The 24,930-nt window shown below is 44.5% G+C and overlaps 1 protein-coding gene across 2 annotated transcripts in view; it reads right to left on the reverse strand.

Annotated features, from left to right (window-relative positions):
- Positions 1-24,930, reverse strand: part of LOC120943546 (multidrug resistance-associated protein 1-like) — a 264,397-nt gene that overhangs the window by 131,016 nt on the left and 108,451 nt on the right. For both annotated transcript variants that reach the window (XM_040356912.1, XM_040356911.1), the window contains exon 11: positions 24,597-24,758. In XM_040356912.1, coding sequence (XP_040212846.1) covers positions 24,597-24,758 — 162 coding nt within the window. The remainder of the gene's footprint in view (positions 1-24,596; positions 24,759-24,930) is intronic.

The following is a 24,930-nucleotide window of genomic DNA, read 5'->3' on the forward strand; positions in this document are numbered from 1 at the left end:
ATTGTTTGAAAATCTAACAGTGTATGGTCAGCTTTAACCTGCCAAACTTCTAGTGTCAGTGGAGGGGATGTTCATACTGTTGTATACTAAATGAGCTTTATAGATTATACATCATTTGCTTATCACAAATTTCATATCGCTAACAAACACACCATAGAAATGTTATGCTTGAAAAAATAATGTCATTAGTATTTTTAGTTAAGTTTTTTTTTTTTTACGCTGTGCATACCGTAAAATGTATATTTGCAATCTGGCTTCCGGGTACTTCTCCCCACGGGAGTAGGCATTTCTATGCTGAGGAGGAATGTCCTCTGGGAGGTCACCCAAATGATTGACGTCCTTTCAGAAAAAGTCCCCCCCCCCCGGCGGATAATGCCCCGCCCCCCGTATTGCGTAGGCGCGTCATGAGTCACAGCGTTTACTAAAGAAGCCGAAAATGCAGAGCTGCGAGTCGCCTCTATACGTCGCCTGTGCACCGACTAGGAGCCTTGTAGAGCTGACTGCGCAGGCGCTGTATAGAGCTTCTTCATGTTCGGCTTTTCTCGGAAACGCCGCGACTCGTGACGCGCCTACGTAATACAGGGGGCGGGGCCTTATCCGCCAGGGGGAACTTTTTCTGAAAGGACGTCAACCATCTGGGCGACCTCCCAGAGGACATTCCAACGCCTTCCAACGCCTACTTCCGTGGGGAGAAGTACCCGAAAATCAGATTGCAAATATAGATTATGTAAAAAAAAAAATGCGGACTGTACATGTTAGAAGTATAAAGAAGTTGGTCTGATATAGATGTTATTTGGGTGAACCTCCTCTTTAAGAAAGTAATGCTGCGTACACACGATCGGATTTTCCTTCAGAAAAACCTTGGATGGTTTTTCCAATGGAATTCCGCTCAAGCTTGGCTTGCATACACACAGTCACACAAAAGTTCTCTAAACCATCAAGAACGCAGTGATGTACAACACTACGACTAGCCGAGAAAATTAAGTTCAACGCTTCCGAGCATGCGTCGAATTGTTTACAAGCATGCGTCGGAATTTTGCGCGTCGGAATTGCTACAGACGATCAGATTTTAAGATAGGATTTTTTTCCGTCTGAAAATTTGAGAACCAGCTCTTAAAACTTTTGTTGGCAGAAATTCCGACAGCAAAATTACGAAGGAGCATACACACGGTAGGAATTTCCGTTGAAAAGCTCACATCGGAATTTTGCTGTTGGAGCATAAGAACAAGGCCCCGATTTACATACATTTTCAAGGGCAGAGCCTCAGAAAATATTAAGGTCCATGGATTGGTATGAGAGACAAGCATCTCATATTTTAAGAAGGAGAGACAGAAAAATTAAAACTTACATACACCTCAGAGTACAGCTCCCTTTTAAATGCCTGCCAACATGCATTATATGTTGTGTCTGTACCTCGCACATACACCATTTTCAGTGATTCTTGTATATTTTCTTTGTATTTATATGGGTCTTTTCAATTTTCCATACACATTCCAAAAACATTGCAAGAGTATATAGATTTATATATCTAGTTTAAGGCATTAGATCATTGTAAGCTTCAGAAACCCGGAAACCCAAGGTTCAGTGTTGGGACCCTTACTTTTTAATACCTTTATCAATGATATTGAGTCTGGGATCAAAAGTAAAATTTCAGTCTTTGCAGAGGATACCAAGCTATGCAGTGGAATAACGTCCTTACAGGATGTCTCCAATTTACAAGCCGACCTCAATGCTCTGTCTGATTTGGCGATTATGTGGCAGATGAGGTTTAATAAATGATGTTGATAAATGTAAAGTTATGCACTTGGGGCCTAAAAATTAGCATGCAGCATACATACTGGGGGGAGTACAACTGGGGGGATCTGTAGTGGAGAAGGATCTGGGGGTTTTGGTAGATCATAAGCTCAATAATGGCATGCAATGCCAAGCTGCGGTTTACAAAGCGAGCAAAATCCTTTCTTGTATTAAGAGAGGTATGGACTCCAGAGACAGAGATATAATTTTGCCCCTGTACAAATCATTAGTAAGACCTCATCTGGGATATGAAGTTCAGTTTTGGGCCCCAGTTCTCAAAAGAGATATTGGGGAACTGGAGAAAGTGCAGAGAAGGGCAACCAAACTGATAAGAGGCATGGAGGAGCTCAGCTATAAGATTAGAGGAACTGAATTTATTCACTCTTGAGAAGAGGAGAATTAGGGGGGATATGATCAACATGTACAAATATATAAGGGGTGTTGAGTTATTCACTTTACAGTCAACACAAAGGACAAGGGGGCACTCTTTACGTCTAGCGGAAAAGAGATTTCATCTTCAAATATGGAAAGGTTTCTTCACAGTAAGAGCTGTGAAAATTTGGAATAGACTCCCTCCAGAGGTGGTTCTGTCCAGCTCAGTAGATTGCTTTAGGAAAGGTCTGGATTCTTTCCTAAATGTACATAATATTGGTACCCAGTTGGGTACTAACATTTATAGGTAAAGTTGGAGCGAGTGTGTGCAGTTTTAAAGTGTGTCAAGTTAGCTATCTATTTACTTGGCGTAACATCATCTGTCACATTTTACAAAAAAATAGGGTTATCTGAAGTTTTTTTTTTATATTCATGAAACGTTTTTTTCCCCCCAAAAAAGCGTTTGAAAACATGCTGCACAAATACAGTATAACATAAAAAAGTTGCAACAACCACCATTGTATTCCCTAGGGTGTCTGCTAAAACAATATATATATATAATACTGTATATATATATATATATATATATATATATATATATATATATATATATATATATATATGTAGCGCTATTCCCGCAAGGGCCACTGTAATATATGCATAGGCGTGCGCAGCCTATTGCATTAGGGTGTGCACCCAAAAGCTCAAGCACACATACGTGTGTGTGTGTGTATGTATATGTGTATACAGGGAGTGCAGAATTTTTAGGCAAGTTGTATTTTTGAGGATTAATTTTATTATTGAACAACAACCATGTTCTCAATGAACCCAAAAAACTCATTAATATCAAAGCTGAATATTTTTGGAAGTAGTTTTTAGTTTGTTTTTAGTTTTAGCTATTTTAGGGGGATATCTGTGTGTGCAGGTGACTATTACTGTGCATAATTATTAGGCAACTTAACAAAAAAAAAATATATACCCATTTCAATTAATTATTTTTACCAGTGAAACCAATATAACATCTCAACATTCACAAATTTACATTTCTGACATTCAAAAACACAACAAAAACAAATCAGTGACCAATATAGCCACCTTTCTTTGCAAGGACACTCAAAAGCCTGCCATCCATGGATTCTGTCAGTGTTTTGATCTGTTCACCATCAACATTGCGTGCAGCAGCAACCACAGCCTCCCAGACACTGTTCAGAGAGGTGTACTGTTTTCCCTCCTTGTAAATCTCACATTTGATGATGGACCACAGGTTCTCAATGGGGTTCAGATCAGGTGAACAAGGAGGCCATGTCATTAGTTTTTCTTCTTTTATACCCTTTCTTGCCAGCCACGCTGTGGAGTACTTGGACGCGTGTGCTGGAGCATTGTCCTGCATGAAAATCATGTTTTTCTTGAAGGATGCAGACTTCTTCCTGTACCACTGCTTGAAGAAGGTGTCTTCCAGAAACTGGCAGGAGGACTGGGAGTTGAGCTTGACTCCATCCTCAACCCGAAAAGGCCCCACAAGCTCATCTTTGATGATACCAGCCCAAACCAGTACTCCACCTCCACCTTGCTGGCGTCTGAGTCAGACTGGAGCTCTCTGCCCTTTACCAATCCAGCCACGGGCTCTTCCATCTGGCCCATCAAGACTCACTCTCATTTCAGCAGTCCATAAAACCTTAGAAAAATCAGTCTTGAGATATTTCTTGGCCCAGTCTTGACGTTTCAGCTTGTGTGTCTTGTTCAGTGGTGGTCGTCTTTTAGCCTTTCTTACCTTGGCCATGTCTCTGAGTATTGCACACCTTGTGCTTTTGGGCACTCCAGTGATGTTGCAGCTCTGAAATATGGCCAAACTGGTGGCAAGTGGCATCTTGGCAGCTGCACGCTTGACTTTTCTCAGTTCATGGGCAGTTATTTTGCGCCTTGGTTTTTCCACACGCTTCTTGCGACCCTGTTGACTATTTTGAATGAAACGCTTGATTGTTCGATGATCACGCTTCAGAAGCTTTGCAATTTTAAGAGTGCTGCATCCCTCTGCAAGATATCACACTATTTTTGACTTTTCTGAGCCTGAAAAGTCCTTCTTTTGACCCATTTTGCCAAAGGAAAGGAAGTTGACTAATAATTATGCACACCTGATATAGGGTGTTGATGTCATTAGACCACACCCCTTCTCATTACAGAGATGCACATCACCTAATATGCTTAATTGGTAGTAGGCTTTCGAGCCTATACAGCTTGGAGTAAGACAACATGCATGAAGAGGATGATGTGGTCAAAATACTCATTTGCCTAATAATTCTGCACTCCCTGTATATATATATATATATATATATATATATATATATAGTTAAAAGTATTAGTACGCCTGCCTTTACACACACATAACTTCTAATGGCATCCCAGTCTTAGTCCGTAGGATTCAATATTGAGTTGGCCCCGCCCTTTGCAGCTATAACAGCTTCAACTCTTATGGGAAGGCCGTCCACAAGGTTTAGGAGTGTGTCTATGGGAATGTTTGACCATTCTTCCAGAAGCGCATTTGTGAGATCAGGTACTGATGTTGGACGAAAAGGCCTGGCTTGCAGTCTCCACTCTAATTCATCCCAAAGGTGTTCTATCAGGGTTGAGGTCAGGACTCTGTGCAGGTCAGTCAAGTTCCTTCACCCCAAACTCGCTCATCCTTGTCTTTATGGACCTTGCTTTGTGCACTGGTCCAAATAATATGGTGTGTGGTTGTTTTCCAGGGGTTGGGCTTGGCCCCTTAGTTCCAGTAAAAGGAACTCTTAAGGTGTCAGCATACCAAGAAATATTGGACAATTTCATGCTCCCAACTTTGTGGGAACAGTTTGGGGGACGGCACCTTCCTGTTTCAACATGACTGCACACCAGTGCACAAAGCAAGGTCCATAAAGACATGGACTTAGCAGGGTGGTGGAAAATTAACTTCAAAAGCAATAATTCACATTATAAGCACGACTAAAACATATACAATTAAGTGTAACAATCTAAAAAATGTAAATTCCAAAGTGCTACAATGGTGTGAAGCTCCCAACTAAAAAGTTGTTGCACTTGAAGGTAATTTGTATTGCAATTATCTGTAGAGGGGTTTCCACCATCCCTGCTAAGGCAGCACTGGTAGGCACTGATTGGCAGCGTTGATGGACACTAATTGGTAGCACTGATGTGCACTGATATGTGGCACTGATAGGCAGCACTGATTGGCACTGATAGGTGGCACTGATGGGCACTGATATGCATCACTGATGGGCTCTGATTGGTTGTACTTATGGACACTGACTGGCATCACTGATGGGCACTGACGGGCATCACTGATGGGCACTGATTGGCAGCACTGATGGGCTATGATTGGCAGCACTCATGGGCTCTGATTGACAGCATTGGCTGGCACTGACAGCATTGGTTGGCACTGATTTACAGCTTTGGTTGGCACTGATAGGCAGCATTGATTGGCACTGATAGACAGCACTGGTTGGCACTGATGAGCAGCACTGGCAGAGTGGCAGTGATAGGCTGCATTGGTTGGCACTGAAAAGCAGCACTGGCATTGATAGGTAGCATTGGTTGGTACTGATAGGCAGCACTGGTTGGCACTGATAGACAGCACAGGTTGGCACTGATAGACAACACTGGTTGGCACTGATAGGCAGCACTGGTTGGCACTGATAGGCAGAACTGGTTGGCATTGATAAGCAGCACTGGTTGGAACTGATTGGCAGCACTGGTTGGCATGGATAGGCAGAACTGGTTGGCACAGATAGGCAGAACTGGTTGGCACGGATAGGCAGAACTGGTTGGCACAGATAGGCAGCATTGGTTGGCACGGATAGGCAGCATTGGTTGGCACGGATAGGCAGCTTTGATTGGCAGTATTGGTTGGCACTGATAAGCAACACTGGCACATATAGGCAGCATTGGTTGGCACAGATAGGGGAGAGGGGGAGTTTCACATTCAGGATATTGTGAAAATTGCCAGAGCTGTTCAGTGTAAGAAGCTGTCAGATAATGACACTACATGCAGGAAGAGACACCAGCTGTTAAGTCAGCGGTGATGTAGAGAATGGGCGGGACTGAACAGTTACCAGCCAATGGGATGGGTCTGGGCGGGTCGCTACATTTCTCTGGCTCCGCCCCCTCTCTGAAGCAGCGAATCATTGGCTGGTGTTGATGACGCTTGGTCCCGCCCACCCCCGACATCGCGGCTGAGTTGTGATGACTTACAACTCAGCCGCGATGTCAGGGGTGGGCGGGACCAAGCGCCATCAACACCAGCCAATGATTGAGCTGCTTCACAGAGCGGGCGGAGCCACATAAATGTAGCAGCCCGCCCAGACCCATCCCATTGGCTGGTGTTTGATGGCTGTTTAGTCCCGCCCACGCCCGACATCATTTTGACAGCTGGTGACTTTCCCTGCATGTAATGTCATTATCTGACAGCTTCATATGCTAAAAAAAGCTCTAGCAATTCTCACGATCTGCTGCCTGTGAAACTGTTTCACAGGCAGCGGAGGCCACACACTCTCATGGATGCAGCATTTCTGGGGAGATCTCTGGAGACAGCACGGGGTGATTAGGGTGTGCCCAGGCACAACCGGCACACCCCGTGCGCACGCCTATGAATATATGGGTCTTCTGTCCCACACCAGTGATGGCTCACCCTCACCCTGGATCCAAGTAACACCGAAACACTGTTTAAACTTAGCTGGGCTTTATTAGAACTAGCAATAAGCCCTGAAAAGAGATACACTGATTAATAGAATACCAATATTAAATGCAATGCTATAATACAACTGCTCAGTAAATGAAAACAGGGTTGGTGTTCGTTCACTTTAACCTCCAGTGGGAGGCCTTGCCTGAAATGCACTGAACGAGTGGTTACATAGTTAGTCAAGTTGAAAAAAGACACAAGTCCATCCAGTTCAACCATAAAACCTTCACCAATGACATCCTTCTTTTCCTATCCAAACCACTGTTAACTCTACCAAACCTTCTGAAAGACTTCTGTCTATTCCAGTTCATATCACATTTCAAAATCAACTTTACAAAATTGCATGCTCTCAACGTAACGCTAACAAAAACACAAGTTCTACAATGTTAACAAAAAATTCCCATTCACATGGAAAACAGACGCGATAACCTACCTAAAACTATCCGACCTATGTCTGAACAATTATTTGCCACTTCTTAAAACTATCACAGAAGATCTAAACAAATGGAACAAAACACATTTTTTCTGGTTCGGCAGAGCGTCTATCATTAAAATGAATATCATGCCACGCATATTATACCTCCTCCAAATGATTCCTATCAAACTCCCCAGTACCTTTCTACAATCATTCAAATACAATCAAAAATATGTCAAAATGATCTCTGGAACCAAAAACAACCCAGAATTAGACACACCCTATTATTAAAACCCAAATCCAAAGGAGGAATAGGCTTACCTGACATACAACAATACTATTGGTCCTGTCACCTACAACGTATCATAGACTGCCACACCCACCACCAGGTAAAAGACTGGGTAACCCTAGAAAATGTCCTTTTCCTACACCCCATTATTTGCATTCCATGGATCCATTGTAATCTCTGGCCAAAAAATCTAACAGATCATCCCACCATAGGCCCCACATTGGAGTGCTTCGCCGTTATCAGCCATGAATTCAAACTCTCCAGGGTCCCGGACCCTCTATCTCCAATTCTAATGAATCCTCAATTCCCTCCCGGGATGACTCCTCATCTTGTGTCCAGTAAACAACCAAGCATAGGCTTACGCATACACTACCTTCTACTGGAGGGTAAGTTGCTTACCCTAGAACACATGAATGCGCGCTCTGGGCGGCACCACACCTAAACTTCCTAGAATATTCGCAAATTGCACACTACTTAAACTCTATTCAACACAAAACAGACCTCTCCGAAGCCTTAACCACATTCGAAGACCTATGCCTAAGCCTCACACCCCAATGCCATGTCGTCTCTAAGGCCCCATACACACGATAGAATTTATCCGCAGATACGGTTCAGCGGACCGTATCCACGGATAAATCCTCTCTAAGATTTCAGAGGATTTCAATGCGATGGCGTGTACACACCATCGCATTGAAATCCGCGCTGAAATCCTCTGCCGATGACGTGTCGCGCCGTCGCCGCTATTATGACGCGGCGACGGGCGCGACGCTGTCATATAAGGAATTCCACGCATGCGTCTATTCATTACGGCGCGTGCGGGGAATCCCTTTGGACGGATGGATCCGGTAAGTCTGTACAGACGAGCGGATCCATCCGTTGGAATGGATTCCAGCAGATAGATATTCTGTGCATGTCGACAAATATTTATCTGCTGGAAATCCATTCCAGGGGAGATTTATCTGCGGATAAATATCCGTTGGCGTGTACACACCATAGGATCTATCGCAGAAACACATTTGATGGGATTTATCTGCAGGATAGTTTATATGGTGTGTATGGGGCCTCAGACCCACAACATGCTCTGGGATAATACTCTGGCCCGACGAGGGTACAGCTTGTAAAGCCTGGGCTAAAGACCAAGACATAACATAAAAACATCTCCTGGGGGAAAAATATACCAGAATGTACACAAAGGGATCTATAATTGTCTTCAATGAGGTCGATATAAAATTATTTCACATGGTACCGCACCCCCTCCATCCTACACAAATTTGACGCATCCAACGCAGACAAATGCTGGAGGCGTCAACAAGCACCAGGCGATCTCTTGCATATTTGGTGGAACTGCCCACTTATCCACGAATACTGGAAACAGATACACAAACTTATCAAAAAAAATAACCACATACTCTATGAAATTTACACCCGCGCAGTTCCTACTCTACCATCATGAATCAAGCGACACACCATACTACAAATAATTAGCCATGATGTTAGTAAATGCAGCTAAAATGTGCATATCCACACTATGGGGTACAACCAGGGTCTCTGCCATCCAAATTGCAGAAATGGAAGAACTCATCGCTATCTTACGGAATTCCCCACATACATTCACTACTATATGGGCCTGTTGGATCCTTTTCCAAGCCACCGAAGAATACATGCAAATGATGAACATTTCTAAAAAAATGCCCTCTACACACAAATGAATCTTAGATATATGGTTAATCCATTGAACGATAAACACTATCCCCTTAAAAATATTCTGCTATACAGACAACATATGAACAACTCAATATGATAAGCTTATTCAACCCGACATAACACACACATAAATAAATACACAGACCTAAGAACAATAACATACACGACAACCACAACATCTATACCCCCCCCACCCACTCTCCTTTAGCCCCCCCCCCCCAAAAAAAATCCACCCCCCCCCCATTAAATTTTTACACTAGACCAGACCTAAATGCTGTGCTGGACACAAGATTAGGATGGGATGGAGGTCTCTGATTATATGAGATCCGCAACAAACCTAATAATGTCCACTGTCAAACAGTACACTGTATTATTGACAGGATCAACCTCACAGCTTGAACACCCAGCAAAGGGTATGCTGTATATTTTGGAATACTATTAGTGCCTTAAAAGTTCATTATGTATCCAATGAAATATTCATCATCCCTTATAATACATGAACTAATTGTCCTTCTCTACACACCCCTGAAGAAGGTTACCCCGAAACGCGTCGGGTGTAAAGAAGGTTCTTCATGTATTTACTTATCTGGTGACAATCATTGGAACTGTATATTTTAATTCAATATTTTTTTTTTTTATAAATATGTACAATTGTGAATAAAACTATTTTGTTACTCTCAATATCCTGTATATTTTGGAATACTATTAGTGCCTTAAAAGTCCACCCAGGGGACCCATTTTTTCCTTTCTCATATATCCTGGATGTGGCACAAGCATACATTTGCCATTCACCCCCCCCTTTCTCTCAGGTATGTGGCAACAAACTACTGAGCCATTATACTTACAATATTTTTCTTTTTAGTGTTCGACTGCAATATATTTTCCTGACAAAGCCTTGCTATGCTAAAGCCACTGTGTCGAAGCTACAGCAAGTCTCTTATCCCCTACTGCAGTGGGGTTGATGAGAATTAACACTAAGAAGAGCAGTACATTGCTTTTTGATGTTCATGTTTGTGGTACATGTGTACAAGTCTATGTCTTCAATATTTTAAACCTGTATTAATAAATATTGTGATACTTTTTTACTCCTTGGTACTGTTAGAGCCGGTTCACACTGGGGCGGCACGACTTCGGGGGCGACTCCGCAAGGCGTCCTGAAGACGACTTCAGAGGCGACTTGCAAAATGACTTCTGTATAGAAGTCAATGTAAGTCGCCCCCGAAGTCGTACAAGAACCTTTTTCTAAGTCGGAGTGACTTGCGTCGCTCCTATTAGAATGGTTCTATTGAATAGAATGGGACGCGACTTGTGAGTCGCCTGACGAGTCGCCCCAGTGTGAACCGGCATTCATAGTCCTTCCAATTTACTATGTTAGGGTTTTTTATGTAGTTTATGTTTTATTATTTTTTTTACACACTTTTTTTTTTCCTCTGCAAGATGAGAGATACATTGTTTTTTTTTTTACGAAAGACAAATCCACTTTGCACTACAAGGGCATTGCAATTGCACTTGAAAGTGCACTTGGAAATGCAGTCGCTGTACATATGAGGGGGATAAGCATTTTTGCTTGCACATGATTGGATGATAAAATCAGCAGAGCTTCCCCTCTGATTTACAGCGATCTACAACGACTGCACTTAGAGGATCACTTGTAGTGTAGAGTGGATTTCCCTTTAGTAAATCAACCCCAATGTATCTCTCTCCGCCATTCACAGAGTGTGGCGCCCTTCCCAGTGCAAAAGGCGATACACAAATATGCTGCCCTACGGAAAAATGCCCAGTCTAGCGGGGCTGTATTTTTGTGTTACGTTGGCAAGAAGGGGTGGAATAATAAATATTTAAAATGTTTAAATATTTAAAATATGTTTAAAATGTTCCAACATTTCCTTCCTCATTTGCTTCAGTGTTTTATAAACACCAGAAGCCCTTAGTTATGTAGTCAAACCTGTTTTACAACTCAGTTGTATGTAGTGTAGGAGATTAAAGACTTGGGGGTTATTTATGAAAGGCAAATCCACTTTGAACTACGAGTGCAAACTACAAGTGCAAAGTGCACTTGAAATTGCACTTGGAAGTGCAGTTACTGTAAATCTGAGGGGTAGATCTGAAATGAGGGGAAGCTCTGCTGATTTCATCATCCAATCATGTGCAAGCTAAAATGCTGTTTTTTTTATTTTCCTTGCATGTCCGCCTCGGATCTATGGCCACTACACTTCCACTTTGCACTTGTAGTACAAAGTGGATTTGCCTTTAGTAAATAACCCCCAATATCAGGTTTATCATAATAATAAATCCAGTGTTGTACTGGATTTGTGACATAGCTGAGCTACATAGATGTAGAAACATAGAAAAGTGATGGCAGAGAAAAGACAGGGTACCATATTTTTCCGGCGTAATAGATGACTCTTTTACGATACATGTTGGGTACCATTTTACTCGGCGTAACATTATCTTTCACAATATATAAAAAATTGGGCCAAATTTATTGCTGTCTTATTTTTTAATTAAAAAAAAGTGATTTTTTTTCCAAAAAAAGTGCGCTTGTAGGACCGCTGCGCAAATATGGTGTGACAAAAAGTATTGCAATGATCGCCATTTTATTCTCTAGGGTATTAGAAAAAAATAAATATATAATGTTTGTGGGTTTTAAGTAATTTTCTAGCAAAAAAAACTGTTTTAGTCTTGTAAACACCAAATCTGAAAAACACCCAAAGTAGAGAAGTGGCTAGAATGGGTCCCGACATCCTCTGTTTGGTTTTGGAACCATAAAGATATTTGAATAAAACCCCAAGCCTTACTCCTCTGTGGCAACCCTCTATGATTACCCCTTGGGATAACCAGTGACCCAATGCTAGGAACAAGTGCCTTCTCTTTACTGGATCTTTTGGAATGCTTGACCTTAGAAAACGGGATGGCGGGAGCACCCAAAATTCCAGTCTTTAACCCAGAGATACTGTGGAGCTTACCCACTTGTCCTGAATCTCTTCCTGCCAAGCCCTTGAAAATCGCAGGAGTCCCCCCCCCCCCCCCCCCCATTTCATAAAGATGACTTTGGGATTTCTTTTGTCCCTGGGCTTTGCCTATTAGGCCGCGTACACACGGTCGATCCATCCGATGAGAATGGTCCGACGGACCGTTTTCATCGGTTCACCGCTGAAGCAGACTGATGGCCTGATGTGCGTACACACCATCGTTCCAAAAAACCGAATCGGTTGAGAATGCGGTGACGTAAAACACACGACGTGCTGAAAAAAACAAAGTTCAATGCTTCCAAGCATGCTGCGTCGACATGATTCTGAGCATGCACGGGTTTTGAACCGATGCTTTTGTGTACTAACCATCGGTTTGGACCTATCGGTCAGCGGTCCATCGGTTCGATTTTAAAGCAAGTTCTCTAACTTTTGTCTGAAGGACGAAAGACCGATGGGGCATACACACGGACGGTTTGGACTGATGAAATTGAACTTCGGTCCGTTTTCATCGGTTTGGACCGACCGTGTGTACACGGCCTTACACTTGGCTGAGGAGGCAGTCGCCACTGCCTGGAGGCTGTAGTCCCTGGGACTGGGGAAAGAGAATGTTTAAAAGAGGGACGTTTACTCTTTTTCTTAACTGGCAACAAAGTAGTCTTACCACTAGAAATCTTTTGGATATATTTATCCAGGTCATCCCCAAATAAGCGTTCCTCATGAAATGGGAATCCGGCCAAAATCTTTTTGCACAGAGCTTCAGCTGACTAATGCTTTAGCCAAAGAATCCTGCACATGTGTACCAGCAGGAGAGTAAGGTGGGATGCTTGCGGAATAGAATCATTAATAGCATCCACCGCAAAAACATAAGGCCTTAGGTAGGTCTGCCCAATCTCTGGCCTGTTCAGCAGGGAGGATTTTAATCACCTGCTTCATCTGATCCTTTAAGAACTGACAACCTTCTACTGCAGGTTGGGTAACAGTGCCAGCCATAATAAAGGAGGATTTAAACAGACTCCAGCTTTTTCTCAGTTGATCTCTAAATACCTGAGCATTGTCCACAGGACAGGACAGACTTTTATTCACGGAAGAAATAGCTGCGTCTATTGCTAGTAAACTCCATTTCTTGGTGAATTTCTCCTCCATTGAATAAAGAAGGGAACATTTCTTGGGAGGAGAAAACAGCTTATCTGGTTGATCCCAGTCAGCATACATAAGCTTTTCCAGTAATGGATGGACCGGGAAGATATATGCAGCTTGTGGGGATTTTAAAGACCCCCAAGAAGGGAACAGGGGACTCGGCTGACTCAGTGGAGGGCAGCTTGTACGCATCAGGCACAACCTCTGTATAGTATTGCATCTGCATCTTGAGAGCCTGAGAGGTAGAAAGGTTCTCCTCATCCCCTGATTGATCCGACTGCCCCTGATCCTTGTCCCCAGATTCATCAACATCATCATTATCATCAGATTGCTGATCGTCTGATAGGGACCCCAGAGCAGAGGAAGGGGACACAGAGGCTAGGCTAGACATGTGCACAGAATTTTTTTTTGTTTTTTTTTGTTTTGTTTCGTATCGTTCCGTAGGTTCGTTCCCGTTCGTTTTTCGTAAGACGCCCGTTTTCCTGTTCGTTCCCGTTCGTTTTTCGTACGACGCGATTTTTTCGTATTCCGATCGTTTCGTATTTTGGTTACCGTTTTATTTTCGTACATGCGGGATGGTTCGTTATTCTGTTTAATTCATGTTCATTACTTGTTAGACAATAATTTTCGTGAATTTTTGTCATTTTGTACTTTCGTAAATATATTGCGGGATTCGCTGCACTTTCAACACGCGGCTCATCCATATTAACTATTGTTAAGCCCCATACACTTGGTCAGACTTTTTTAACAACAAACATAAAAACGATCGTTTTACCGAACGTTCGTTCGTTTTTAAACTCCATCAGAAAACCATTTTTGGGTTCCAGGTTCAAAAGTCTGGCCAACTGATCTCCCTTCAGACGAAAATCCACAGAAAAGTTTATTTGGCTCTACTGTACTACTGTACTCAGCACAAAAGAGAAGCTGCTTCACTAACTAACTACACTCACTGTCCATTCAAAAAAAACGAAAATGACATCTTATAACAAAAGATTTGCATTCTGTATTTTGAAACCAAATTACAAACAGAAAAAAGGAATTCAGAATACAGAATACAAATCTTTTGTTATAAGATGTCATATGAACATACAAACAGAAAAAGGAATCAAACAAAATACAGAATGAAAATCTTTTGTTAGATGTCATATGAACATACGACTGAAAATCAAAATACGAACAGAACAAGGATTCAAACAAAATACAGAATGCAAGTCTTTTGCTATAGATGTCATATTCGTTCTTTTGCCGTTTTCGTTTTGTCGTATTTTCGTCGGATCGTTCGTTCGTATTTGCGGTTGTTCGTTATGCGACTCATTCGTAATCCCGTTGTTTTCGTATTTTGGTGCTTACATTTTTTCGTATGTACACATTATTCTGCGGGTACGAAAATGAACATTTTCGTACGAAAATAACATTCGTACGAATGGGAATGCACATATCTACTCTAGGCTTTGTGAGGCCTTAGACAGATCTGAGACATGAGGCCCCATTCACATCCATAATGGGAAAAATTATTCAAGCGATAAAAATTAAAGGGGTTGTAAAGGTTTGTTTTTTATTTTCTAAATAGGTTCCTTTAAGCTAGTGCATTGTTGGTTCACTTACCTTTACCTTCAATTTCCCTTCTAAAAAATTTGTTTTCTTTGTCTGAATTTCTCACTTCCTGTTCCTCCTCAGGAAGGAGTTCAGTAAGCTGTTCTAAATGACTTCCCACCGCTCGGATGATGGTAGAAAGCTTACTGACGAGAAACAGGAAGTGAGAAATTCAAACAAACAAAAAAAACATTTAGAAGGGATATCGAAGGAAAAGGTAAGTGAACCAATAATGCACTAGCTTAAAGGAACCAATTTAGAAAAAAAGACGAACCTTTATAACCCCTTTATCTGTATAAATTGCATATATTAAAGGGGTTGTAAAGGAATTTTTTTTTCATAATAAGCATCCTTTACCTGCAGACATTCCTCTTCTCACTTCCTCATTGTTCGTTTTTGCCCAGAAGTTGCTCTATTTCTTCTCTGTTCTGTTCACTTCCTGCTTGTCTGATTGTTACTCACCACCGTGAAGGGAGGCTTTACTGCGGTGGTCAGTGACGTGCTCACCCCCTCCTGGGAACTACATCTGTGCAGCAGGACGCACTCTACATGTTAGAGACTTCAAGGAGGTGTGAATTACTGGGCAATGCATACTGGGAAATGTAGTTCTTACATGAACGAGCGCCAAAAAACAGGAAGTGAATGACAGAACAGAAACTAGAATGCCGGAGGTGATATAGATGAAGGAATTTAATAGGTATTTACTCATTTTTTAACAGAATCATTACACTATTCTGTCTGTCTACCTTGCAGACATTAATTTTAGGCAAAAAAAGTTTTCCTTTACAACTCCTTTAAGAGATTTAAATTCTATGAACTATGAATTCACCGTTTATAGAATTTTCTCTAACCAATTATTCTTTAATCAAATATATATTACATATATATTATATTTTACACGCATATTTCTCCATTTACATGAAGGTCAGGTTAATATAACCCAGCCAGCACAGAGTACCCCCATATATCAGAGTCGGCAGGATTCCCCCTTATAGGGGAATGCTGCGGATCATGATCTAAGGGGGAACCTGCAGAATTTGGTGTAAAGGGGAACTCTAATGTAAGGGAGGGGTGGAGCTCTGGTGACTCTTTTGTGGAGGGGACTCTGGAGCACCTTCCGCAGAGTGAGAGTCACAGACATGATACAGTAGATGGTCAGAGACTGGGGACATAGTACAGGAGATGGTCAGAGACTGGAGACATGGTACAAGAGATGGTCAGAGACTGGGGACATAGTACAGGAGATGGTCAGAGACTGGAGACATGGTACAAGAGATGGTCAGAGACTGGGGACATAGTACATGAGATGGTCAGAGACTGGAGACATGGTACAAGAGATGGTCAGAGACTGCAGACATGATACAGGAGATGATCAGAGACTGCAGACATGCTACAGGAGATAATCAGAGACTACAGACATGATACAGGAGATGATCAGAGACTGCAGACATGCTACAGGAGATAATCAGAGATTACAGATATGATACAGTAGAAGGTCAGTGACTGCAGACACGATACAGGAGATGGTCAGAGACTGCAGACATGATACAGGAGATGGTCAGATGCTGCAGACATGATACAAGAGATCAGTGGTGGTTGGTGCTCACAATTCTTGGGGGGTGCAAGCAAACTGAAAAATTATAAAACAAAAAAACATCAAATGCAGCCACTGTGCTCATCTAGTGCTGCCACTGTGCCCATCTAGTGCCGCCATTGTGCCCATCAAATGCAGCCACTGTGCCCCATTTAACTAGCACCCCCCGCCCGCTCGTTGTCTGACCGGCACTTACCCCATCTTGGTGATGGGTCAGGCAGCGGGTGACGGCGGCGAGCTGTGTCCTCCATGCTTCCACCGTGCGCCTCTCTTATTTCCTCCTGCTAGACGTCCAATAGGTTTTCCTGTGCTTTCAACCAATCAGGTGATGGGTATCAGACCCTCGCTTCCTGATTGGCGGAGAGGCGGGTCAGTGTTAGAAAATAAATAATAATTAATTAGCTTTTTTGCTTTTATAACACACCTAGGTGGGCTCAGAGCGCAATGCTCTGCGCTCCAAGTCCACCATATTTTGAAGCCTGTTAGAGCCGATGGCTCTAATCAGGTGCTTAAAAAAAACACCCCCCGCCGCTGTAATTCAAGCGCCGGTGTCCTAAAAGGGGCTGGACGCATGAATAGGGGGTGGCCGTGGATAGATTCATGCTGTGCACTGCTGTGAACTAATCTGCGGGTGTCATTGACAATGTATTGACACCCCCAGCGGTTTGCAGAAGGCAGTGTGAACTGCCTGGGGGAGAGATGCGATGCAAGAACCAGAGCTGTAATCGCGCTGGTTCCTGCATCACATCAGTGTGAAGCCAGGCTAATGGACGGGCTGCCACTGTATGAGACTGTAAACATGAATGGGCTGAAATTACACTGCACTTGGGTCACATGTGACTTTGCTCCACTAACTTGCCTGGTGGGGGGCACTAGTTTGGGCAGTGGGAGCATTTATCCACATCTCTTGTGGGGTGCCTGTAGCCAACCCCTTTGTGGAAGACAGCATATGTTTGATTGGGGGTTGGGGGGGGTATGTGCTAGGGAGGCTTTGGGAGGGAATAAGACATGTGCTGTGGGGGTGGGTGGGGTGGATGGAGCTGGGATTGGATCGGGGGTGGATGGAGCAGGGATGTGATTGACAGACAAATCATCCGGTGGCATTTAAAGGAACAGTTACGGCTTTTGAATTGCACCGCATGTGATTCACTAAAATCCGCCCCTACCTTATATAAGACACTGAGCACATGTGAGGCCATTCCCTTGATGATGTCTGTATGACTAAACGCATTGAGTGGAGCTGGATCACGTGACATCGCCACGCACGGAGGCTGTGGCGATGTCACGTTTCTACTATTCCCATTTCTACTATTAAAGTGCATGCAAGTTTTTATCCTACACCAGGGTTTGACAAATTAGCTTGGAGTCTAGGAGCCAGCTAAAAAAGTTAGGAGCCAGAAAACGCGTCACGTCCCGCCAAGCTCGCACGCAGAAGCGAACACCCCTGAACCCCTTTACATTGCACAGCACCTCTAGACCCCTTTGCATTTTACAGCACCCTGCACCTCCGGACCCCTTTACATTACACAGCACCTTTCACCTCTGGATCTCTTTACATTACAGAGCACCCTTCACCTCTGGACCCCTTTACATTACACAGCACCCTGCACCCCTGGACCCCTTTACATTACACAGCACCCTGCACCTCTGCACCCCTTTACATTACACTGCACCTCTGGACCCCTTTACATTACACAGCGCTTGTGCCTCTGGACCCCTTTACATTACACAGCACCCTGCACCTCTGGACCCCTTTACATTACACAGCGCTTGTACCTCTGGACCCCTTTACATTACACAGCACCCTGCACCTCTGGACCCCTTTACATTACACAGCGTTTGTACCTCTGGACCCCTTTACATTACACTGCACCTCTAGACCCCTTTGCATTTTACAGCACCTCTAGACCCCTTTACATTACACAGCACCCTGCACCCAACAGTACAGACCCCCTCTACCGTGCATACCCCCCTACAGTGTACAGACCCCCCTATGAATACAGACCCCCCAACAATACAAGCAACCCCATACAGTACAGACCCCCCTAACAATATAAACCCCCCTAACAATACAGACCCCCCACAGTACAGTAGTAGTGGCTTTGCAGGGGGAGGGGTATTGCATCTGAACCAGTCAGCACACTGGCACCCGGTGCCATGACAGACACTTCCCTTCAGACCACACATAAAGAGAACGAGGTAGTGGCTTTGCAGGGGGAGGGGTAATGCGAGCCGCACCTGAGCCAGTCAGCAGATCCGGGACCCGGAGCCTTGATGATCCCATTCTCTCCGTGGTAGCGTGGACTCTTGGCTCTGATCAGTCTCGGCAGCCGCTGTCACAGCCTAGCAGAGAGTGAAGCCTCCTCCCCCTCCTCCTGCATGCACAGCACTGTGTAGACATAACGGAGGAGGGGAGGCGGCTTCACTCTCTGCTTGGCTATGAAAGCCACTGCAGAGACTGATCAGAGCCACGACCAGGGAGAGGACAAAATGTGATGGTTGCGCCGGGTCCCGGGTGTGCTGACTGGCTCGGGTGCAGCTTGCAATACCCTCTGCAAAGCCACTACCTCAGGCTCTACAGGACGTGACCACTGGAAGCATAGGCCGCTGTCAGGGCACAGACCTTTTGCGGTCACTTTCCCCAGTTGGTTCTGGATGGAGTTGAACCTGGGATCTCGCCGTTTCAGGTCCAGCTCTTTGTCTTTGAGCCACTGCTCAGTGCTATCCTGTGTGCTATCCATTTGAGCCTGGTGCTGAACCTGTACTTTCTGTGGACCAATCAGTGGCCAGTGCGGCCTATTTAAGCCAGCCCCTTCCCCTCTGCTAATTGCTGGTTCGTCATCAGCCTCTGACCCGTATCCTGTTTCCTGGAAACCTTACCTTGTGGATTGCTTCCCGACTCAGCTCTCTCCTGGAACTTTTGAACTTGGCTTGTCTCACCTACTTTGCTTGAACTCTCCTGACCTGACCTATTGGCTTGTGACCCGGACTTGTACTTTCTCCTGCCCTTGGACTTTGGCTTGTGACTTGGACCTGCTACCTTCTCTGCCCCCTGAACCTCGGCTTGTGTTTTGGAACGTCCCTAGTCTTCATCTGGACCTGATCCGTACCTGCATCCCTGACGCATCTTCGGTTATCTCCTGTCTCTGGCTGCAGTCCCGCTGAAGCTACTACATCTGCTGCTACTACCTGCAAGCACCGCATCTTCGCTAGCACCGGTACCGCCTTGTGCTTCTGCCTCCTGTCTCAACCTCAGGGGACGGGCGCACTTGGTCGTAAAGTTGAGCCACCCTCTGCATATCGGTCTCGTTAAGTACTTGATTCCTGATAGTACGAACCAGCCAAAATGTCCGACCACCCCAGACGATGTGCTTTTGACCACGAAACGCGTCGGGAGGACTCCACTGTCGCCCCATTTACATGCAAGAGCTCTTTTACTTCCAGCCAAATGTAAGTTTGATAGCTGTGAATAAACACGTATTTTTTCTTTTATACGGAGTTACGCTATGTGGCCACTTCTCTTTATTTTTCCCTATGCACCACTAACACAATGAGCCAATTGGTTTTGGGATACCAACATCAGTATAGCTTCCGGCTTACTCCTGGGAACCTATTCCATATAAAGACCTACCCACCAGTTGGACCTACGCTTCCTGCCAAGGATTGCTGTTTGACAATCGTCATATAAAGCCTTGACTGACCTCTTTTGGCATATGCCACCAGTGGTCAACAAGTTCCGGTAAGCCTGCACTTTTTCCGGTGATGGGATTGTCACGTTAAAGGAGTCACGCTTTCTCCATTTATTCACTGTTTCACTTGAATGTCTTGTGGATGTTGATGAACTTTGCTATACACATCGGATCATCACACCAAGGAGTTTTGTTGGACTCTGTTTTTATGTTTGATACCACCTTAGGTGCATCAGTTCACGTGCCAGTCGGCACTGTTGTCACTCCTCGCCACAGAGGAATTTCACATGTTTCACAATTTGTGTCTTACATTTATTAATGTTATATGTGTTTTATTTTTTACTATACACATTTTTTGGTATTTCGATATTCATTTATTAATTTTAGCGCTACACATACGTATTTCTTGGTTGTTTTGCTTTTTTGAATGAGCCGTGTCAGCAGCTACCATTTACGCACACCTGGCAGCGCAGGGTATCCACTCTCTTCCAGCCAAAATGTCCGAGACCGACAGGGTGTGCTCACCTTTTGAAACCCTGTGCCAACAGGTGTCTGTTTTGACGCTGGCAGTTCAAAACTTGCAAGAAGGTAAACCCTTGCATAATGGACTAACTAATGATATGGAGTCCGCAGACTTATACAAGATGCTCTCCTCCCTGGCTCTGCAAGTCTCCAGCCTGAACCATACTATTCAGGAATTACAACAGGAGGTCCAAAAATTTAAAGAGACAACACGCCCAGCCCCGGAACCTGTATATTATGAGCCATTTGTTCTTATGCCAGAAATATTCGATGGGAACCGTGCATCCTTCCTGTGCTTTCAAACCGATTGTGAGCTGTTGTTCACCCTCAGACCTAGGACCTATGCCACGGATTATATTAAGGTTCGAGCCTCCATCAATTTGCTAACAGGGCAGATCAAATCGTGGGCTCATCTGCTGTTGCAGGAAAAGAGTCCAGTCTTGGACAGCTGGGAGACGTTCATGTCTGCGCTGGACTCCTATATTTCTGTTTCCAAGAAGACCAGCGCTCCCAGGTCTGCTCTTAGTTCACGGGGCCTACGGGTACCCAGGGTTAGGAAGCCCCAGTGCGGTTATGACACCCAGCCAGCCCAGTGTGTGCCAGATTATGAAACCCTGTATGTGCCCAGCCAGGAAGCTTCCCCATCACAAGGTCTTGATATCTCTGTGGATGCTCACACGCCTACCTTGGAGGAGGAAGAACCTATGCAGATAGGGGTCATCCGGTCCAGCCTATCTACGGCAGAAAGAGAGCGGAGAAGAGCCCATGGACTTTGCTTTTATTGTGGTGCTAGCGGGCACCTTATATCGCTTTGCCCAACTCGCCCACCTCGGCCAAAGCTTCTTCAGGTGGGTACTATTGGGAGTTTTTTCTATGCCTCAGAATCTGTACCTACCTTTCCAGTGTCCCCAGTCCCTGTGTCTTCAGTCCCTGTGTCTTCAGTCCCTGTGTCTTCAGTCCCTGTGTCTTCAGTCCCTGTGTCTTCAGTCCCTGTGTCTTCAGTTCCAGTGTCCCCAGTTCCAGTGTCTTCAGTTCCAGTGTCTTCAGTTCCAGTGTCTTCAGTTCCAGTGTCTTCAGTTCCAGTGTCCCCAGTTCCAGTTCTTATGTCCTCAGTTTCTGTGTCCCCAGTTCCAGTTCCTGTGTCTTCAGTTCCTATGTCCCCAGTTGAAGTTCTCCCTCCAGACTGCACGTATGCCTCGGATGGTACTATGGTCCGTAAACAGGATCTGGTAATATTTGAACAGGCCTTACAAGCAAGAAGGGCGCCCCCTACCAGAACTTCAGGATCAAAAAAGCCAAAAAATAAAGATCTACATGCTCCCTGTTTGATCCATCAGGAGCATCCAGAACTAGTGGACAGTTTGGGCGTCCGGAGTCCGCCCCTAGGGGGGGGCACTGTCAGGGCACAAACCTTTTGCGGTCACTTTCCCCAGTTGGTTCTGGATGGAGTTGAACCTGGGATCTCGCCGTTTCAGGTCCAGCTCTTTGAGCCACTGCTCAGTGCTATCCTGTGTGCTATCCATTTGAGCCTGGTGCTGAACCTGTACTTTCTGTGGACCAATCAGTGGCCAGTGTGGCCTATTTAAGCCAGCCCCTTCCCCTCTGCTAATTGCTGGTTCGTCGTCAGCCTCTGACCCGTATCCTGTTTCCTGGAAACCTTACCTTGTGGATTGCTTCCCGACTCAGCTCTCTCCTGGAACTTTTGAACTTGGCTTGTCTCACCTACTTTGCTTGAACTCTCCTGACCTGACCTATTGGCTTGTGACCCGGACTTGTACTTTCTCCTGCCCTTGGACTTTGGCTTGTGACTTGGACCTGCTACCTTCTCTGCCCCCTGAACCTCGGCTTGTGTTTTGGAACGTCCCTAGTCTTCATCTGGACCTGATCCGTACCTGCATCCCTGACGTATCTTCGGTTATCTCCTGTCTCCGGCTGCAGTCCCGCTAAAGCTACTACATCTGCTGCTACTACCTGCAAGCACCGCTTCTTCGCTGGCACCGGTACCGCCTTGTGCTTCTGCCTCCTGTCTCAACCTCAGGGGACGGGCGCACTTGGTCGTAAAGGTGAGCCACCCTCTGCATATCGGTCTCGGTAAGTACTTGATTCCTGATAGCCGCAAAGCCGCGGCCTCAATCAGCGGCCATCACGGCACTACGAAATCGCGGGTGGGGGGGGCGTCCGACGCGCACAGGATACCCCCAGCTCTGCTGCCCCGGGCGCCAGGTCGATAATTCTAGGCGCAACGGCGACCTGGCGCCCGGAATTTGTAGAACCCTGTCCTACACAGTGTTGAGTGTCTTTGCTGGATTTTATTAACATACTACACTATGAAGTGTTTCTTTGCCTTTGTGGGAACTTCACATTCATTGAGGTCTTTATGAAGTGGAGTCTGTCTAAGGGTGGAAGAGTTCTGATGTTTGGCGTTTAGCCAATTAGATTCTGTAACAAACGCAATACACCTGTGTGTGCACCTGTCGGTGGAGGATCTCTCACAAGATTTTATATTCTATTTCTGGATTCCACACTAATTGGACTCTTTTGGTTGAACTTTTCTGATACAGACTATTTGACAATCCTTTAGCGCTGTACCTTTTGTATGTTATACGCATACAGATGTATATCTTTGATTGTATTGTTTAGATTTAGATTTTATATTGTATTGTTTAGATTGTATTTCCCCTCTGTTTTTAAGTTTGTTGATGGTCCTTTAAAACAGTGGTCATCAACCCTGTCCTCAGGGCCCCCTAACAGGCCAGGTAATATGTAATACTTTGGGGAGATGCAAACTAGAATACTGCAATCACTGAACAGCAAATGATATCACCTGTGATGTATTTCAGTTATCTTTCAAACCTGGCCTGTTAGTGGGCCCTGAGGACAGGGTTGATGACCACTGCTTTAAAATGTTATATTTACTTTTTCTATTATTTAAACATTAGGATTCACGTAGCGCTTACGCCGACGTATCTCGAGATACGCCGCGTAAGTGTAACGGTGCACTGTCGTATCTGTGCACTGTGCCCATAGAACTAGATACGCCTGAAAATAGGCTTCTTACGACCGACGTAACTTGCCTACGCCGGTGTATCTTGGTCGCATATTTACGCTGGAGGCATATGGGAAATTCGATTCCCATATGCAAATGAGTGAGATACGCCGATTCACGAACGTACTTGCGCCCGGCGCATTAATATACGCTGTTTATGTAAGTCGTACGTCCGGCGTAAAGTTAAGCCTCATAAAGCAGAGGTAAGTCATGTTAAGGTATGGACCAGGGAATAGCCGTCGTATTTTACGTTGTTTACGTAGTAGTACGTGAAAAGGGCTGGGCATAGGTTACGTCACGTCGTATGCAGTGATTCGACGTATCTTATGGAGTATTTACGACGTGATTCTGACGCATGCGTACTGGGATGCGTCCACGGGACGGCGCATGCGCCGTTCGTTCGGCCCATCATTTGCATGGGGTCACACTTCATTTAAATGGATCACGCCCACCTTCCACCTACTTTGAATTAGGCGGGCTTACGCCGAGGAATTTACATTACGCCGGCGCAACGTTGGGAGCGAGTGCTTTGTAAATATTGTGCTCGCCGCTCTGCTATACGTTGACGTAGCGTATATTCGATACGCTACGCCGGCATAACTATGCGCCGCTCTACGAGAATCCAGGCCTATGTCTTGTGTAGTGCTTTACCCATCAACAATTCTGAGGTACATCACAGTCTTTACTACTGCTTAGCCATAAGTATATTTTAAGCAGTAAACATTTTAGTTGATATACTGTACCTGCCATAGAAAATACATTGCCACAATAATTGTTAAAGGCGCAGACCAGAAATAGTTGAAACACGTTGCCAAGTCCATTAATTTTTGGATATCAGTGGAGATCAGATTTACAATCTCCCCAGCAGAACAATCTTGCCTTCCAGAGCTGGAAAGGACTAACACCTGGCAGAATAAAGAAATATATTATGAAGGAGAGTATCAGTAGCACATTTAGATCAGAATCATTAAGAGATATGATAGAAGAGGGTAATGCGTAATATTTTAATAAGTCTTCAAAGTACATACTGTATTATATAGTATAATAGTGCAAAACACAAATGTATAGGCACATCAA

This window comes from Rana temporaria, chromosome 6 (assembly GCF_905171775.1).
Source record: "Rana temporaria chromosome 6, aRanTem1.1, whole genome shotgun sequence".
Lineage (NCBI taxonomy): Eukaryota > Metazoa > Chordata > Amphibia > Anura > Ranidae > Rana > Rana temporaria.